The sequence below is a fragment of the Erythrolamprus reginae genome, chromosome Z (genome assembly GCF_031021105.1).
Source record: "Erythrolamprus reginae isolate rEryReg1 chromosome Z, rEryReg1.hap1, whole genome shotgun sequence".
NCBI classification, from domain to species: Eukaryota; Metazoa; Chordata; class Lepidosauria; order Squamata; family Dipsadidae; genus Erythrolamprus; species Erythrolamprus reginae.
In genome coordinates this window covers 91,257,955-91,278,569 of record NC_091963.1, presented here as the reverse complement: position 1 = coordinate 91,278,569, position 20,615 = coordinate 91,257,955, and the positions used below count along the sequence as shown (strand labels likewise).

General features: G+C 40.4%; 1 protein-coding gene and 1 long non-coding RNA gene across 2 annotated transcripts in view; one reads left to right on the top strand and one right to left on the bottom strand.

Annotated features, from left to right (window-relative positions):
* The window catches only part of EPHA5 (EPH receptor A5), a 123,426-nt gene that overhangs the window by 75,988 nt on the left and 26,823 nt on the right, over positions 1-20,615 (top strand). Inside the window, exons 5-6 of the mRNA XM_070729368.1 lie at positions 3,296-3,420; positions 9,149-9,308. Coding sequence (XP_070585469.1) covers positions 3,296-3,420; positions 9,149-9,308 — 285 coding nt within the window. The remainder of the gene's footprint in view (positions 1-3,295; positions 3,421-9,148; positions 9,309-20,615) is intronic.
* Positions 3,245-20,467, bottom strand: LOC139154595 (uncharacterized). Its single transcript, XR_011556938.1, has 3 exons — positions 20,385-20,467; positions 4,467-4,662; positions 3,245-3,390 (listed from the first exon to the last, which is right to left on the bottom strand). It is a non-coding gene; the product is annotated as an uncharacterized lncRNA (long non-coding RNA).

Here is a 20,615-nt window from a genome sequence, read left to right as displayed (position 1 = left end):
CTCGAGGGATCACTGTAGTGCCTACGCTTCTGAAGTATTCTAGGTGTATAGTTACCCTTTTCTTTTAACTTCATTCCATTCTCTCTATCCAGTATTATCTCTACTAAAAATGTAAGCAATTTAGATCATAAAAAATTTAGATTGAGAAAAGACCACCACATGATAATTAAAAAACTTGCAAAGAATCACAGAATTTTAATGACCAAATATTACTAAAATCAAGGTGGTTAATCTATAATAACAATGTTAATTTTTTTGATCCAATGTTACATCCTAAGGTTTTCATTCTACTCTTTTGCTTTGGCTGTTGTATTCTGTATCATAACTTCCTAAAACTGTTTCAGTTCTACAAAATAGGAATTAGGAGTTACATTATTTGGGAGATGGGTGGCATATAAATTTAATAAATAAATAAAATTAGTAACAAAATTAATTGTAGAAAATTCAACTGAAATTAAGTTTACTAAAAGCCATTAAGTAAAAACAATCAACTATCTCTTTTCTTCTACTAGAATAAATACTTTGTATCTTTTCATGCTAGTTAAGAAATAATTATTAAAAATTATGGCAAAAGTATCTGGTATAGCATCAGATTTAAATTTATTGAGGAATCAGCGTTTCCCACTATACACATTTTTCTTGACAAGAAACATTCATTTTCTAAAATTGCTGTTACAGATATTAGTTTGTTCATCTTCATTTGAGGATGAAAAGAGTTGTCTTAACTCCAGTGTCTCAGGTTACAACATTGCATTTGAAAAATGGATTTTCACATTAAGGAAAACATTATACTTTGTAGCTTTGAATATGTTCCGTTAATCCTCATGCTAGGCATAATAGAATCCTTGACAAAATAATGTAGTTTGTATTTTCTCTTGTCAATAGAAATAAACCTTTCCAATTCCTATTAGAACACTATGGAAATATTGCTCAGACCAAATTGTTACCATTTTAGATAAGGGTACATTTCTAGGGGTAAAAATAACCTCCTAAATATTGAAGCTAAATCACCTTTTAATAAATCCTACTTTTATAGACTAGGCTCTAGAATCGTGCCAGATTAACCATTATTTACATTTCCCCCCCTAAAGATGCTATGTTTATAGTATAAATATAATACCATAGAACATGCATTTTAAAGAACCCATGGACAGAAATTTCAGATTTTTCTTGTAATGATATTTTCTGATTGCCTCATGTCTTTATTCTTATCACTAAAAGGAATAAAGAAACCCTGTAGTGAAAAATGTATAGCTACTATCTAGAATACTAAGATTCATTTCTTAAATTGTTGCATTTTTTGAAAGATATTCCCCCTCAGTTTTGATTAATAAAATTACTGGAATTTAAATTGGTTTGGGTGAGCAGGGACAGAGAATTGACCTAGATCTGATCTACAAAAGTAGCTCTTATTAGGAAACCAGATACACTCTAGTTAAGTCTGAGCCGAGGCGGCGCAGCAGGTAGAGTGCTGTACTGCAGGCCACTGAAGCTGACTGTAGGTCAGCGGTTCAAATCTCATCACCGGCTCAAGGTTGACTCAGCCTTCCATCCTTCCGAGGTGGGTAAAATGAGGACCTGGATTGTGGGGGCAACATGCTGACTCTGTTAAAAAGTGCTATTGCTAACATGTTGTAAGCCGCCCTGAGTCTAAGGAGGGCATCATAAAAATCTAAATAAATAAATACTGTATTTTTCAGTGTATAAGACGTACCTTTTTACTTCAAAAAGGTGCATCAAAAATGGGTGCGTCTTATACACTGAACATTGCGTGGTGGTCAGCGGTGGCGGTGGCTGCCCACGGGGCTGCCCAGCAGTCCTCAGCTGGAGGCCAGCAGCTTGGCCCTGGGGATGAGTGGGGCACATGGCAGCAGCTTTGAAGAAGCAGGCAGGCATCCCCTCAACACATCCAGCCGGTGGAGGAGCCTGCAGGGTGGCTTCGATCATCCGATGGGATGGGCTTGGCTCCATAAGCCCCCACCCCAATCTCCCACCTTCGTGGGCGCCTTTGGGAGGGTGCAGCGGTTGGCGAAGGCGCTCTGAGCAAAACTGCCTCACCTCGGGAATTCCACAGCTGGTGCCCCTGCTCAGAGTGCTTTCGCCAACCGCTGCACCCTCCCAAAGGCGCCTCTTGAAGAACTTTAGAGAAAAGTGCAAGCACTTCCGATCCAAAGCCAACCAGTTTTCTCACCCGAGCAGCCCAACCAAAACAGTGGATCGTCGTGGGAACAGATAGGTGCAAATAGATAAGAATAGATAAAGTGGGGGGGGGGGGATAAGATGTGTTCCCAGTTTATAACTTCCTGGTAAATCTTGCAGCTTCTTAAAGCCTTATCTCTCAAGGAAAAAAAGAGTTTAGCTGAATCTTTAGTGCTCTAAAACGGGGATCTCCAACCTTGGCAACTTTAAGACTTGTGGACTTCAACTCCCAAAGTTCCTAAGCCAGCAAAGGTGGCTGAGGAACTCTGGGAGTTACACTCCACAACTCTTAAAAGTTGCCAAGGTTGGAGACCCTTGCGCTAGAAACACTCCTTTTAAGGAGTATTTCAGGTTCTTCATCATCACCATATATTTCCATGCACTTCATTTGTGAAAATTGGAGTAGTCAAGAGAGGGGTGTTTGAAAACCTCATGTTATAATAATAATATTAAGGCAACCTCAGCAGGGAACTGTAATTGTAAATGATTCTATCACTAGCCATTTCTGTGACTAAAGGAACAACTAACAAAATGAATTGTCCTCATTTGTTTTGTTTGTTTGTTTGAGTTAGGGGTTAAGAGTGAAAGGGTCTTCAAATCTAGCAAGTTTAAGGCTTGTTTCCCATTTCCCAGTTCCCATTTCTGAGCTAGCATGACTGGCGGAGGAATTCTGGGAATTGAAGTCCACAAGTCTTGAAGGTGTCAAGTTTGAAGTTTGTAAAAAGTGTATATGATTTTAAAAAGTATACATGGTTGTAAAAAATATTCTGCTACACTGGTATTTTATTAAAGAATGTAATATTACACCATTTTGTTCAGAATACTTTTTTCCTTGTTTTCCTCTAAAATCTACGTGCGTCTTATACACAGGTGCGTCTTATACACCAAAATATGATATTAAGTCTCCTGCAAGTAATGGTAGCTGTCCATCTCTTAAGTTAAAGTAATTTTTGCTCAGAAATAAGAAACAACCTACAACAGAAAGATGGTCTAGGTTTACAATTTTTAAAACTTTTCAGAAAAATTGCTTTTATTTTCCATTTGATCAAACAATAGTTTTGATTTTCTTTTTGATTTCTTTTATTTCATATGACAGCACCATCTCCAATCACGAATGTGAAAAAAGGGAAAGTCGCCAAAAATAGCATTTCAATCTCCTGGCAGGAACCAGATCGACCCAATGGCATCATTCTGGAATATGAAATCAAATATTTTGAAAAGGTGTGATAGCCTGTTTCCAAGATCATACTGACTTTCATTTCTTTATGCTTCTGTTCTTTTGGAATAATTTATATTAAAGAGTAATGACATCATTTCTTATTTTAAACTATTGCCAAATATTATATTGGATTAGGAATTTTTAACATTTATATTTATGCATGCATAGGCATATATTTTGATTACTACATTATTTGTCTCAAACAAAAAACATTTTAGTTTACCTATCAGTTCCATTTCTAATCATTGCATTAAAACAAAGACGAAGTACTGTACATTACAATGTCATACTCAAAAGTCACCATATTTCAATGGGATATCCTCCAAGAATTGGAGTTTAATTACTGAGATTAGACGAGCATAAGAATATCATCAGAAAGTCATGTACTTATTTAAAATACTTAACAAAAATAACTAAAATCCCTGTAAAATAAAGCAATGCCACATATGAAATGGTAGGATGCCTTAGTAAAAAAAAATATCAGTAGTGTTTTGTTGGCAAATACTCTTCAAACTAAAAATTGCTAACTTCATAGTTCTGTTTCTTAATTATGCTCATTTTCCAGTTTTATTATTTTGGGAACTATTTTGGTTAAATGTTTTAGTTTCAAAATGCCAGGACAATGCAAAGAGAAAACCTACAAAAGCAGCTTTTGTTGCTCTATGCATCCAAGTATTTTTACTTTCCCAACTAACAATTCCAAATTTCTGTTTGATTGAAAATGATGAGGCCTTTGCTTTATAGATTCCTAAGCTGTGTCCCACATGACTAAACTGTAATTTTCAAATTTTCTAAATAAATTGTTAGTTAAGCACACTTAGTTGCCCATTGGTTCATAGTACACAAAACATCATTAATAGCACATGCAACAGAAGAGAGCAAATAAAGACAGTTTTATAAATTGCTGCTATTGACAATCGGGGACATTTTATATTGTTCACCAAACTACAGTGCTTTTCTGCCAATTATAACTTCTGACTGGGAAAAAATATTTCAAAATCTTTATTGAAAGAAGTACACAGACCGTTAAGATCCAATTCAAACTCACCAATTTGATTCAAAAGAATATAGTTTGTCTGCAAATTGTAGATCATCGTGGCATCTTCTAGAATCATCTTATCTTCATTGTACCAAAATAATTGTGATGGGGACAGGTTTCCTATCACTTTAGTGATGGCTGAATGATGTGAAGACAAAGTGTGTCCCTAATGGGAATGTGGCCACAGATGTTTTTTCAATTTGATCTGATAATAATAAAGTTTTATTATAGCTTTAGTCAAGAAAACATAGTATAGAAACACATTCTCTTAAATAGGACCAAAAAGCAGGTAGAAAATACAATAAAATTAAATAACAATAAAGATAATATAAAAATAATAATGCAAATATCAGTGGTGATCACCTAATTGGCACTACTATTCAGCTTTAGGTAGAATTAATAGAAAAAATAGAGAAAATCAGACATTCCTAAGTGAATAAAAAGAATGACAAATAAGAGTTATACTCTCTATGAGAGCAAATAAAATGCGGTAAATCCAATTAAGGAAAATTAAATAAACTACTCTAAAATCGTTAGCTCTATTAACAAATCAATCATACCCATTTGAACAATAACCATACATAACATTTTGTCGTCCAGGGTGTAAGATCTAATCACCCCAAGCCTGGCGACATAAGTGAGGCAAGGAGAGTGGGGGCAGTACGAATCTCCAGAGGGAGCTGGTTCCAGAGGGCCGGGGCCCACATAGAAAAGGCTCTTCCCCTAGGTCCCACCAAAGAACATTGTCTAGTTGACGGACCTGGAGAAGGCCAACTTTGTGGGACCTAACCGGTCACTAGGACTCATGTGGCAGAAGGCAGTCCCGGGGTAATGGGTGGACAGATGGATATGTCCTTGGGAGGCAGAACACACAGCCACTTTGTCTTGTCAGGATTGAGCTTGAGCCTGTTACCACCCATCCAGACCCTAACCGCCTCTAGGACCGGCACATCACTGCTTCATTGAGTGGACACGGGTTGGAGATGTATAGCTGAGTATCATTAGTATACTGATGACAACTCACCCTGATCCCTCGAATGATCTCACCCAGTGGTTTCATGTAGATATTAAATAGCAGGGGGGAGAGGACCGACCCCTGAGGAACTCCACAAGGGAGGGACCTAGGAGTCGACCTCTGACCTTCCACTAACACTGACTGCGACCAACCGAAGAGGTAGGAGGAGAACCATCATAAGACGGTGCCTCCCATTCCCAACCCTTCCAGTCAGCGCAGAAGCATAGCATGGTCGATGGTATCAAAAACCGCTGAGGGGTCAAGGAGCACCAGGATAGAGGATAAACTCTTATTCCAGGCCTGCCAGAGATCATGCATCAGCACGACCAAAGCAGTTTCCATGCTGTAGCCGGGCCTGAATCCTGACTGCTGAGGACCTAGATAATCGGCTTCATCAAAGGACCATTGGAGCTGGCGCGACACCACCTTCTCAACAACCTTCCCCATAAAGGGAAGGTTGGAGACAGGATGATAGTTGTTAAATACAGCTGGAAGTCTTCTTGAGGAGGGGGTCACACAAGTGCCTCCCTGTAGGGAGCTGGAAAGGACCCCTCCCTCAAAGAAGCGTTGGTAATCTGGACACAGGAGGGACACGGGTCCAATAAACAGGTGGCGGAACTCACAGCTCCCATGGCCTTGTCCACTTCATCAGATGTTATCAGTCAAACTCCTCCCATATAGATGGACTGGGACAGGCCCCTGTCATCTCGACTGACTCTTTGTCAGCCAACACTGCATTCCAATTGGAGTCAAGGTTTGTTCGGATCTGAGCAATTTTATGTGTGAAAAACTTGTTAAAGTCCTCAGCACTACCCTGCAAGGGTTCATTAACCGTCCCCTGATTAAAGAGGGAATGAGTCACCATAAACAGGGCGGCTGGGTGGGATTCCACAGGGCAACATTATATGTGCGTCTTGTCACCCTGAGCGACACTTTTACAAGTATTTGGTCAGATTCAGATTTACTTCTCCTCCAACACTTCTCTAGACATCTCTCCTGGTATTTCATCCCCCAGAGTTCCTCAGTGAACCAAGGAGATCTCCAGGGTCTACTGCCATAGAGAGGTCACAAAGGTGCAATTCGGTATAGAGCCTCTGCCGCCACCATATTCCAGGCTGCAGCAAGCGACTCTGCCGAACTGTGTACAAGCAAATTTGGCAAAGCCCCAAGCACCCTCTGAACGCCCTCTGGGACCATCAGGTGTCTCGGACGGAACCTCCTAATCGGTTCCGCCTCCCAGCGGGGGAGAATTGGAGCCTTAAAATCCAGCCGTAGCAGGAAATGATATGACCACAACAAAGGCAAGGTATCTAAGCCTCTTAATCTCAGATCATTGCTCAACTGTTCTGAGAGGAATACCATATGGGGTACATGTCCTCCTTCGTGAGTCGGGCCCTGAACTATTTGGATCAAGTCCATGGTTACCATGGTGGCAATGAAGTCTTGCAACAACCCAGCGGATTCGTGGAGGGATGGCAGATTGAAGTCCCCCAAGACAATAAGTCTGGAGAATTCTACTGCCAGCCCAGCTACCTCCTCAATTAGCGCAGGCAGGGCTGTTGACATGCATCTGGGAGGCAGATACATGAGCAACAAGCCCACCTAGGTCTAACTTCACAAAGAGGGATTCACAACCCGGTATCTCAGGAGCAGCGAGCCTGTGTAGGCTGATGGTGTTCTTGGCTATAATGGCCACTCTTCCCCCTTTCCCTGGGGTCACAACTGGTGCCACACTGAAACCCCGCTGAGGTCATGAACCTGGAACAAGGGATCGCTATGTCTCCCACCATATCTGCCTCTCCCCAGCAGAACTGGAATACTCTGGCCCTCTGCCACCCCAGAGATGGATTCCCCCACTCCTCTCGCCTCCACATCGCCAGGCAAACTGACCCCTCCAATCCATTCATTCATCTCAACCTATCCCACAATAAGAGTTCACATACATTCAACAATCACCCATCCTTAAAATTCCCCCTCCTATTAAAAGCAGTAAAAATATTAAAAGGCACATAAAACCATAAAAATATAAGATCCTGGTATAAAATATTCTCCTTCCCCTCTCCTGCCATAGGGTATCCCCTCCCTTCCAATGAAGGGGAGACAATTCTTAAAAATCTCTAATTCTAATTGTCCAGTTTCAGGAGAGAGTTTTCATTGTTACTTCCCCTCATACGTTTTCTAAGATCCTGCATGTGGCTTATGAATTCCATAGAGCCATCCTCACATGGGCATAAACAATGCTGAAGAGAGATACTTTTATGCTGAAGAGAGATACTTTTATGCCAACTAAGTAGAACTGTGGAGGGTAGTGCATCCAAGCTTGTCAAGGCAAAGATTTAATGAAAGTTCAGAACTGAAATTCTGGTGATACCTGCCTATTTGAGAAAACTCCATGAAATATGGGCTTGCACGTTAGCCTTATATTGGTTTGGAATGCTGCTTAAGATGATGCTTGGCAACTTTAGAGCTAGAGAATTTGGCAGATGTTCTCTAAAAAAGAAATTAATGAGGAGTTTGCTACAAACTGTTATTAGACTGGTTGATTTTAAATGATGCCCGGGAACTAGTAAAGTCAAATATAATAATCAGAAAGTAATAAGATAGCACCAGGCTTTGTAACCTACAAAATCAAACCTGTCTGTAACCATAGGGGAGCATTTTTAATGTATCTTGGAATTGCAGGGGTTAACGTGGAATGGACAGGTTTTAGGATTTTAAAAATTGTAAAAATATAAAAAAACCAAGAGATAACCATAGGAAATTTGATTTCAAAATTAATTTAGAAGTAGTAATTTGATCAACTTGCAACCTTATTATTTTGTAAAGAAATTTTCATTTAAACATGATATGCTTTAGCGATAAATGCAATTATTTTAGAGTAGCATAAGTATACTACATTATTAAACTTAGTATTATATTTGGAATCCTGAAGTTATTATTTATTTATTATTATTATTATTATTTATTATTATTATTATTATTAAAAGACATTTCATCATAGACTTTATTTAAAAGAAGTTAGATCCAAATCTCATTAAAATTCTTATAATAAATAGTATAAAATAGCAAATAAAATTAGATTCATCAGATAGGTCTCAGCAATACCTTTTAAAATTTACATGCTATGTCTGCATTAAAAGTAGCTTTATAGTGATATTTCTGATTAAAACTATTACATTAATGTAATAATTCTCATGCTGTAAATACAGAAGGCACACATATCCTTTTAATAATAACGTTAACAGCAAATATAAAACTGAGTTTTGTGTTTTTTCTGATATATAAACTATGAAGGAAAGTTCGAGTTCCCTTATTTGCAGAGCTGTGGAACAAGCTAAAAGTTCCTTTTTCTACACAAATATCTTTCTTCACTATTAAAATGCATGCACGCCAGAATTAATGCTAGATTAGGTAACTTTTAATAGAATATGAAGCTAGGTTGTAAAGTTAAATAGAAGGTTATTATTAATAGCTTAAACTTAGATGCAGATACAAATCTATATCAACTTTAATAGTTAAGAAAGGTAGGGATGTAATTCTATACCCAATTCCTAAGTGAATTATATCATCATAGACAAAAATATTGGCAAGAATCAGACCCAATGGTTGTACTTGCTATTTATGAAATTTATTATTCTATATATGTGTGTTCATGTATGTTGTTGCACCAAAAAAGGATCAGGAGACCAGTTATACCATCATCAAATCCAAGCAGACAAGAATTATAGCAGATGGCTTGAAACCAGCTTCAGCATACATTTTCCAGATTCGTGCTCGCACCTCGGCCGGTTATGGTGGCTTCAGTCGAAGATTTGAATTTAAAACAAGTACAGTGTGTAAGTCATTTTCATTACTGACTACCTAGGTCTTTATTTGTGATTATGATAAATTCATCAGCTGATCAATACTTTTGCAGGATCATTTCAGCCTTACTCTAGTCTTCCTACTTTATACCACCAGGCTTAATTTTCTTCAGACTTCTTCAGTTACATGAGTTAAATAGTCTAATTTCTTCAAAACTATGGAGCATATAAAACTTGCTGATTAAAAAATTTTCATCAAAAATTATTATATTAATAGGTTGATGCCAAAACTGAAGAAAGCATAAGCCACTAGTAAGGTCTGAGTACTCTGTACTTAAACTATTGAAGATAAAAGCAGCTTGGCAAATTATGAGTACACACTTGGCAAGTCCCAACAAGCAATCTTATTTTTCAAGTGATAGAGTATAGTAGAGTGAATAGGAGAAAAAAGGAGGGGAAAAGCCATTTTCAATTGCACTTTCAGTTCACAGAGGCCAGGGCAAGACCAAGTGAGAGAAGGAGGACAGAAAAGTAGTGGCCCATTTAGTGAACCATATAACTACAAACCAAAAATGACAAGAGTTTGGTAGCAACAGGGGTTATTGATTTTCTTGGTAATACTTGTTTTTCAATAAATTGTTAACATGTCTGGTTTGGTGCAGTGTAACTGTTGTGTTCCGTAGTACCTTGTGGAACCTGGGGTGCTGCCCTCTTTGCATAAGGACATCTAGTTTATATGGTGAGATCTCTAGGTTTCAGTCCTTAGTTTGTATCCTGCAGTCAGAAGTGGAAAGATTGTCCCAGCAACATGCTGTGATGCAACCATGCATGCAGCCTCCACTTCCTCATCCCCCCCCCCCACTTAATGAGAAGGGCTGTGTAGACGTGCAGTGGAACACAGACAGCAATTTTGGTCTCTCTGTATCTAATTCATATAATGTTCTTGTAAGATTCATATAAATGGTAAGATTGTTGCGGATATTAGCGAGGCCCCTCAGATGGAGGATGAGGAGATGTTCCAAGGGGAAGTTATTGTAACTGAGGTGCATAGTGTTACCAAACCAACAGGTGCAGTTAGTGGAAATTAAAAGAGGACACATTTTTTTTGTGGGTGACCCGACTGTTACAGGTGTTGATTTGGGACAGAATAAGGATGTGGTGAAGCTGATGAGGTGTCTCCCAGGGGCCACTGCCAGCAGGGACAGGAGGCAGATTACTTAGAGATAATTTGGATCTGGTTGCCATAACTGAGACATGGTTTAAGGACTCCAATGAATGGGTCCAAAGACAGGCTACAAAAATGGTGGAAAGTCTTAAGCATAAAACTTATCAGATAAGACTTAATGAACTCAATCTGTATAGTCTGGAGGACAGAAGGGAAAGATCAGAAGCAATATGAGAAAATATTATTTTACTGAAAGATAAGCTTGGAACAAACTTCCAGCAGACGTGGTTGGTAAATCCACAGTAACAGTAACATGTTTAAACAGTAATTTAAACATGCCTGGGATAAACATATATCCATCCTAAGATAAAATACAGGAAATAGGATAAGGGCAGACTAGATGGATCTTTTTCTGCCATCAATCTTCTATGTTTCTATAGTCATATGGTACAAATAAGCAATCAAGTCATACCTGGAAACAATATAAGTCATATGGATACAAGCAACAAAATTACAGTCATAAGTGGGAGGAGATAGGAATAGGATGATAGGAATGATAGGAATGATGAGAAAATTAATGGTAATAGTAATTCAGACAGTGAATAGTTTGACAGTGCTGAGGGAATTATTTGTTTAGCAGTGTGATGGCATTTGTGGAAAAACTGTTCTTGTGTCTAGTTGTTCTGGTATGCAGTGCTCTATAGCATCATTTTGAGGGTAAGAGCTGAAGCAGTTTATGTCCAGGATGCAAGTGGTCTGTAAATATTTTTACAACTCTCTTTTTGACTTGTGCAGTAAACAGGTCCTCAATGGAAGGAAGATTAGTAGTATTTTTTTTTCTGCAGTTCTAATTAGTATGTGTTGTGTGTGTAATGGCAAACCTATGGCACAAGTGCCAGAGTGGCAGGCAGGGCAATATCTGAGGGCACGCAAGGCTTTGTCCTATGTCAGCTCCAGTGCACACGGCATACTGGCCAGTTGATTTTTGTCCTCCTCAGGGTTTAGGAAAGCCTCTTAAATGAAGCTTGTGAGCAAGCATGGGTAAGGGTAATGTAGGGGGGAGGTTGTGTGTGCATGCATGGGGATATTGCATTGCGGGTGTGGGCACACCCTTTTGGCACCTGAGCAAAGAAATGGTTTGCCATCACTGAACTAGAGAACCAGTAATTCTGAATCTGACTGAACACTGTTAAGACCTTTATTGAGGTTTACCTAGTGGTGATACGGGCAGCAGAATGCTCACATTTTTCTGCACTTATTGCATCTGTGGATTCGCACCCAGCTGCCCTTTTCCGGGTGACTTATTTCCTTCTCAATGTGGAGGGAACGGAGGGGTCTCTGCAGGGCAGAGCTGAGGAAATTGTTCAGTTTCTAGTGGACAAAGTTGCCCAGATTCGGACAGACTGGAACTCTGATTGGGCAAATCAGACCGAGATGGCTGGAGCAGGTCTTAGTCCTATTGTGTGGGATGAGTTTGATCGTATGAGGAAGTGGACAAGGCTTTAGAAGCTGTGAGATCCTCTCCTTGTTTGCAGGACCTGTGGCCCTCCTGGATGGTTTCTGCCAGCAGGGAGGTGACACAGGATTGGTTCCAGGCTGTCTCAGAGGGAATGAGGGGAAACTGAGCTGCATCCAATTAGGAAGAGGAGAAACCATTTGGGAAGAGGAGAAAGCAAGGGGCCGATGAAACCCTTCAGTGCCTACTGGAACCACAGCACGCACCTTTGTAAGATGGAACTTAAAAGAAAGAAAGAAAATTCATTCATTTATTGATGTCTTTAATATTTTCACATCTTTTCTCCCACATTGGTCTTCAAAAATAAAAATAATAGGTCATGCCACAAACTCCTGACATTTACTCTAGGTGCTCTTTCTGGTAGATGGGAACAAGGAAATCCTAAAGCACACCTGGAGAAAGCGAAGTTCCAACTTCTTTAGGAGTTTCTATTTGTGGACAGCTATGGCTGCTTCCAAAAATACCTAAGTTAGCATGGCTGGCTCAGGAATTCTGGGAGTTGAAGTCCATAGATTGTAAAGTTAGAATTCATAAACAGTAGCAAAATTACAGTTATGAAGTAGCAACGAAAATAATTTTATGGTTGGGGTCACCACAACATGCGAAACTGTATTAAGGGGTCACGGCATTAGAAAGGTTGAGAACCACTGGTGTAGAGAATTCAGGGACATGAGATTGTGCCGTAAAGGCTTCCATTCTCCACACCAAAAGCTTTTGCAAAGGGGCAAAATAAGGACTATCTTCCCTAATTGCTCATAGTCCATTGAAATTGTTTTCAGAATCTCAGTAGTGTCATTTGTCCCAATATGAAAAAGGAGGAAGGTGGTGATTATTTTGATGAACTTCTCTCTCTCATCTTTCATCTTTGTACTTAGAAGGCAAGATTATTGCAACAGGCTCTACTTCTAAAGAGTGTTCAGAGACTATAGTTGGTCCAGAATGCAGCCGCGTGAGTTATTCTGGGTGCACCTAGATACACCCACATCACACCAATCCTCAGTGAACTGCACTGGCTCCCGATTAGTCTCTGGATGCAAATCAAAGTGTTGGTCATTACTTTTAAAGCCCTACATGGTTAAAGGGCCAGACTATCTTTGAAACCGCCTTCTACCACATAGCTCCCAGAAACCGATAAAGGCTCACAGAGTTGATCTTCTCTGGGTCCCATCAAATAAACAGTGTCGGCTGGTGGGGCTGCAGGGGAGGGCCTTCTCTATGACTGCCCTGGAACTAGTTACATCATGAGATCTGGACTACTCCCATCCTATTGGCCTTCCGGAAAGAGGTAAAGACCTGGCTTTTCTGACAGGCCTTGGGCTGTTGATTTTATTTATTTATTGGATTTATATGTCACCCCCCTCCAAGGACTTATGGTGGTAACCCGTGAGATCCAGCCATGAATGGTATCTGGGGTCTAACTGTGTGAATTGCAAACTGTTTTAAACTGTTTTTAGAGGTTTTTGTATTATTATTGATGTTTTATATTTCTGCTATGAGCACCCTAGAGTCCCCAGGGAGATGAGCAGCATGGAAATTGAATGAGTGAGTGAGTGAATGAATGAATGAATTTTCCTTAAAACTTTGTCTGGTTAATTCTGTTCCTTCAGGGAGTGAATCTCCAATCCCCAACATGTGCCCCTTTTCCTTTGAGAAAATCTACTTTGCTTCTTATCATTAAAACATTTAGCAAAGATTTTTCTTCAGATGTCTCCATTCTTCCTTCCTGGGGGATGATATGAAATCAACTACTCAGTTTCAGAGACAGCAGAAGTTGCCTTCTCCCCTCTCTCTCTCTCTCTCTCCCTCCCTCCCTCTCTTTCTTTCTTAGTATAACATGCTGCCATCACTCTTGCCCTTTTCATCTTCTTTACTATGTTCTGTTCAGATAGAGACTTCTGGATTTAATAGAAGTTTGTCACGTTCATCTTATTCACCATCGAAACTGATAGTGTTGATTGTGGAAGTGTCTGGAATTTTCCTCAAGTAATTTAACTTGTTTACACCTGTGACAAGTATAATTTGAACCTTCTGTAGGTAGGAATGCAAACATTGCACATACTTTGCATGTAAAAAGGTGGTCATATAGTAATAAGACTAAAAGGTTGAGGAAGATCTACAATTTTAGTTCCTGAATGAAAGTCCATTGGATTCTAACCTTGTTAGAGGCGACTGCACTTGTATATTTGTATATTTATAAATATATTTGTATACTTATTTTTGATTCTGTTTAATTTCATTTTTACTATATTTTAATCTATTAAATAACAATATTCTTTCAGTAGTTTAAAAATCTTAAATGAAGAAAAAAAGCCACAAAACACATTAATAAACAGCATAAGAGAAAGAGTGCAAAAGTCATGTCATTTATTTAAAAAATATGCCCCATTGCTTTCTTTGTGATACAAAGCTAAATGTTAAGAAAACAGCTACTGCAAAAAGCAATCATGTTTTTGTATACTTGATCCCTCAATACAGTATTCTTAGTATATATTTCTGTGTCTTGCTATCATAATGATGTATATTTAACACGAATGTAATTAATGATGGGCTTTTAGCATTGCACCAATTGTAGTCATTAACAGTGAGAAAGGGAAAATGTATAGTGTAGCTACAATTTTTAATGTCAGTTGTGTTCCATGATGTCATTTTGTATTTTAAGTATACAGAACAAATATAAAGCAACATTATATAAAGACTTTTACTATTTAATCCATGCAACAATTGAATTAAAGCTGTAGAATAAATGAATCTTTTCTGAGAACTTCAGTTCAATTACAGATATTTCTGCAATGCTGTGGGAGCGTATAAAAATCATGCAATTGTGCATCTCGAGTGCAACAGTAGAGCACTCCCTTCTCACCCAAATCATCAGGAGATTCATTGTGTATTTATTCAATTACTCTTAATATTGGAATTTGTATCTAAAAATAGTAAAGCCACCTCAGTACTAAGCAATCAAACTTCTTATATTAAAAATATATTGTGAAAGTATCATAACATGCTAATGTAATAGACTTTCTCCATGTCATAAGACTGTGCTTGTTGCTGAAAAGAGAGTCATTAAATAAAATGTGTATATTTTAGAATTCAGAAAGTAGACCTTGAGTGGAGTGGGAGAATTCAGTGTGGCCAGCTCAAGACAACCAGCTCACCACTCCCAAGTCATCACAGGACAAGTGAACCTTGTCAATTTGCCATGGGGGAAATTGGCCATAGGCAGGCAGAAAAAGAGCTAGACAGAGTGGATGAGTAGTGTGCAGTGCAGTGGCAGCAGCCAGGAGCTTCCTACCAGAGCCAGCCAACTAAGTGAGCCGTCCAAGTAAGTGAACAAGTGGGCAGAGCATTAGTGGGAAGGGAAGGTTGGAGACAGGACGATAGTTGTTTAGAACAGTGGGTCCAGAGAAGGCTTCTTGAGGAGGGAGCGCACAATTGCCTCCTTGCAGGGAGCCAGAAAGGACCCCTCCCTCAGGGAAGCATTAGCAATCACCTGGACCCAGCCTCATGTCACCTTCCTGCTGGTCAAAACCACCAGTGGGGACACGGATTCAATAAACAGGTGTTGGAGCTCAGAGCTCCCATGGCCTTGTCCACTTCACCAGGCATTACCAGGTCAAACTCCTCCAAGACAACAAGACTAAAACAATCTCCTGTCACCTTGACTGACTCGTTGTCAGCCGACACCGCATTCCAAGTCAAGATCTGTTCAGATCTGAGTGATTTTCTCTGTGAAAAACTTATTGAAGTCCTCAGCACTACCCTGCAAGAGTTCATCAACTCCCCCCTGATTAAAGAGGGAGCAAGTCACCCTAAATGGTGGCTGGGCAAGATTCTGCTGATGCAATAAAGAACGCTTCTCTAGACGTATCTTCTGGTGTTTCATTCTCTGGAGATCTCCAGGGTCTACTGCTATGGAGAGATCCCAAAGGCGCAATCCGGTCTAGAGCACCTGCCACAGCCATATTCCAGGCCACTACAAGGGACCCCGCCGAATTGTTTACAAGCAAACCCAGTAAAACCCCAAGCGACCTCTGAAAGCCCTCCGGGTCCATCAGGCACATGGGGTGGAACCACCTAATTGGTTCCGCCTCCCTGCAGGGGAAGATTGGAGCCTTAAAATCAACCCTTAGCAGAAAATAATCCGACCATGACAAAGGCACGATATCTAAGCATCTTAATTTCAGATAATTACTCAACTGCTCTGAAAGAATACCATGTTGGGCCCAGAATTACTTGAGTCAGTTCCATGGTTTCCATGGAAGACATGAACTCCTGCACCAACCCAAAGGATTCACTGAGCAATGGTATATTTAAGTCCCCCAAGACAATAAGTCTGGGAAACTCAACCGCCAGCCCCACTACCTCCTTGAGTAGTGCAGGCAGGGCTATTGATATGCAGCTGGGAGGCAGGTACGTGAGCAACAAGTTCACCTGAAACCCTAGGTCCAACTTCACAAAGATTGACTCACAACTCTCTATCTTAGGAGCAGAGAGACTGCGTAGGCTGATGGTCTTCTTGGCTCTAATAGCTACCCCCTTCCCAGGGTTCGTGGCTGGTGCCATACCTGAAACCCGGCTGGGCACATTTCAGAGAGAGAAACACTTCTCTCTTGGCCAAGCCAGGTCTCAGTTACACATGCCAGGTCGGCCTCCTCATCCAGGAATAAATCCTGGATGAGGGGAGCTTTATTTACAATTGACCTAGCATTGAGAAACAGCAACCTGATTCTGGATTTCAGCTATCACCTGGATTTCAGCTATCACCTGAACCCCAAGCTGAGCTCATGGGGCCAGAACAATGGATTGCTTTCAAACAGTGAGGTCTTATTCCCGAGAACAGCCTACTCCACAGTTCCTGCCAAATCTGCCTCTCCCCAGCAAGACCAGAATATTCTGGCCCTCCACCACCTCAAAGATAGGCTCCCCCACTCTTCCTGCCTCCAGAGAGCCAGGCACGCTGGCCCTTCCATTTGGTTCACTCATCCCAATCACCCCTCCATCCTTGCATATTCATTCATCCATCCCTAAAAAATTAGCTCCCCCATATATTAATTAAAAGCAGCAACAGTAAGAATACATATTCCACCAAACCACACTATATGCATTCAACAAAATCAATCCTTAAAATAACCCTCCATAAATTAATTAAAAGTGATTAGTAAAAGCATAATGTTCTAATATAAAAAATGTTGCTCCTCTCTCTTGTCAAGTGGTATCCCCTCCCTTCCAATGAGGGGGAGAATAATGTTCTTAAAAGTCCTCCCAGTTTCAATAGTCCTGTTTGCAATAGATAAGTCCTTCCTAAATATATGATGGTATAGTGGGTCTGGCATAGTCTCCACATCTTTTATCAATATGTCCTGCAGCGAAGTCAGCTAAAATAATAAAAGTCAAGAGACTCAAGGGTCTAAGAGAGGTCAATAGCATATTGCTAGATCTCAAACGGCCTCTGCTTACTGATGTTGGTCAATAATAAATTATAGTAATGTTTGTTTGCATTGATTTCGATTGTGATCTTGTCTTCCTTCTGTGGGTGCTCTGTTTTGATGTTAATTTCTGGGATAATTAGTCCATTCTCAACTCCCTCACAGGCAGCTCTCACCTGCCCACCTTCCTTCATTCACCACGTCGTTCCTCTGTCTGGCTTTGCCCCCACCGATTATTCCCACAGTCGGCTCGGCAAGGTTTTCCCAGCCTAATAATGGATCCATGCTCACCAATGATGTCCCTCCACCAGCTGCTCTCACCAGACAGCCAGACAGCATTGATTCTGTCAGACTCACAATTTCCCAGCTCTTGGTGTTGCCACCGCTGCCGTCCTCATTGCCATTTCCAACATTCGACCACCGGCTCCAGCTCCAAATGTTAAATGTAGCCTGATACCAACCAAACATGGCCACTCTCACTTGCCAGTGATGGGGGTTTACTCTCAATTCTGCTCCGTTTGGCAGCAACCCCACTGGGTAACACTCGACAGTATGGCTGTCCGCTCCACATCTTGAATGTAAGGAGCTTCTCCCCAGCTTTCCGTACTGTACAATCCCTTTCTGACTTCTTCACGGCTCCTTCATGGCTGCAGCTGGTCTCTGGTCTCTATTCTATATTGCTGCGACCACCATCTTCCAGCGCCACCTCTGTCTCAGTGTTCTTGCAAGCAACACAAACAAAACCAGCAAAATAGTCTGCCGCAGCATACCTGACTCAACCAATTCAGGTCTGAGGGTATAGGGAACCCTGGCATAGTAAAAAAAACAGGGGTTTAGAGCCTTGGCTAAGCTGAAATCTAATGGTAAAAACCATTGTCCTTGGCAGCGCGCTCTCTTTGCTACCTCCTTGGTTGCCACCAGAACCGGAACCATAGCTTGCTTAGAGCTGGTCTGGAAAGAAAAAAAAGCCTCTGTTGCAGGAGAGGGAAATCCTACCCTGTTGTTCCTGTCACCCACATCCCTTCATGCCTGGCTGTGGTAAGTGGTAAGAGGTGCGGTGGCTGGGAATGCTCCCCTAGAAAGCAAAGGCACCAACATTTACCAGAGCAAACATCTATTCTGAATGCTGCCTGGAGTGTGAGGCTGGCAGGAGAAGGAGGCGCAGTGGTGGTAGACCATTAGGGCTGGCAAAGTTTGGTGCAGGTGGCCTTCCAGGCCCAAAACATACTGGGGAGGCATGTGTGGGAAAGCGGCATGCACATGTGTTATCGCCTGCACACGCACACACTTTTGGCACACAACTAGAAAAAGGCTTGCCATTACTGCTACAGGGCTTCCCTATATATGAAAAAATTCAAAAGAAAATATTGTGGATGATCTCTCAAATAGCTCTCCTGGAAATCATCTCCATTTTCTTTGTCCTGTTATGAAGTGTTTCTATTATACCTCTTCAGGATTAGAATTCTAATTCTAATTAGAAGTTAGTACTTGAACTTTGTTTTTCTCTTCTGTTTTTCTCTTTTTATGTGTCATGTTGCAGAGGCATGAAGATCAAGGATGTAATTCAGCAGGTTCTGACAGGTCCTGGAGAACTGGTAGTGGAATTTTTGAGTAGTTTGGAGAACCAGCAAATAACACCTCTTATTGGCCCCAGAGTGGCCAATTGGAGAAGATGGAGATTTTGCAATATACTTCCCCTGGAGTGGGCTGGGAATGGAGATTTTGCAGTATCTTACCCCTGGACTGGGAGAGAATGGAGATTTTGCAGAATCCTTCCCCTGCTACTCCCAGCAAGCCATACCCACAGAACCAGTAGGGATTTTTTAAAATTTCACTCCAATAAGGATTAATTTTGTGAGATAATCTTGATTGAAATAAAAATAAGATAACATGTTGATTTCATGGAAGCATCCCTGTAGTTTCCTTGATACCAATCTGAAACCAGTTTACAATTGGCTTCTTCAAGATTATATTTTTAAAATACTACATTATAAAATGCAGCTGAGATATTTCTTGGTGATTTTCTATCCAAATACTAACAAGAGTGTACCCTTGAACAGTGTTCGGAGACTTCACTGGTGCAAAATGCAGTTGCACATATAATAACGGGTATGCCACTCAGTCTCCAAAATCAATTCAAGGTGTTGTTATCACCTTTAAAGCTCTAAATGGCTCAGGGCCAGACTATTTATGAAACAGCCTCCGGCTTCCCACCTCATTATAGCCAGTAAGGGCCCACAAGGTCAGCCTTCTCAGGTCCCGTCCGCCAAGCAATATTGGTTGGTGGGACCTGGGGGAAGAGTCTTCTCTGTGGCAGTTCTGACCCTAGGGAATCAACTGCCTCCAGAGATTCACACTATTTCCTGTACATTATGGACTTAACTGTACACTAAATGAGGCTTAAGAAAAGAAAAGAAGAAAAAAAGCACTTTCATAATGGCCACAGTAAGTAAAATTCATTGAATGTGATAAATATCAATCCTTCAAAAGCTGGTTCGTTTTATTGTGTTTTGTTGCTGGTCTTTACATTGTATTTAATATTTATGTGACACAATGTATGGAGTTGGCAGAAGAGTAGATATCCCGAGGATCGCATATATTAAATCTCTGTTTCATATACTCCAGTCTAAGAATGGAGAGAGAACCAGCATGATATTCCCATGCTGAAGAAGTCCTGGTTTGTTTGTTTGTTGAGGGTTTTTCCTATTGTTTGTCTTTTCTGAAAGGGGTACAAAAGCTGCTGTAAAATACTGAACTGCTGATAAAAAATCTGCCCAAATATCGAAGTACCTAATAAGAAGACATACTACTATTATTACAGATATAGTGGAAATAACTCTTAGTTCCAATTTACTTCTTAATTTCCAAATTATAATTTATTACAATTTAAGTTATTACTAAAACATATACCGTATATACTTGTGTATAAGTCGATATTTTCAGCACAAAAAATGTGCTGAAAAATCCAACCTTGACTTATACTAGAGTCACTGACTTTCACTGACCTGAAAACTGTCCCAAAGCCCCACAGTTCTGATGTGAAACGCAGGGAGGAAAGAAACCTCATGGCTGGCAACACAAGGTTTTTTTTTCTTTCTGCTCTTGCTACCCTTCAGCTGCCTGATTGGCAGCAGGCTGAACCAATCACAGCTCCTTCTCTACACAGAAAGGAGGCACTGAGAGAGCTATCTAATTGGCAGCAGGCTGTACCAATCACAGCTCCTCCACTACAGGAA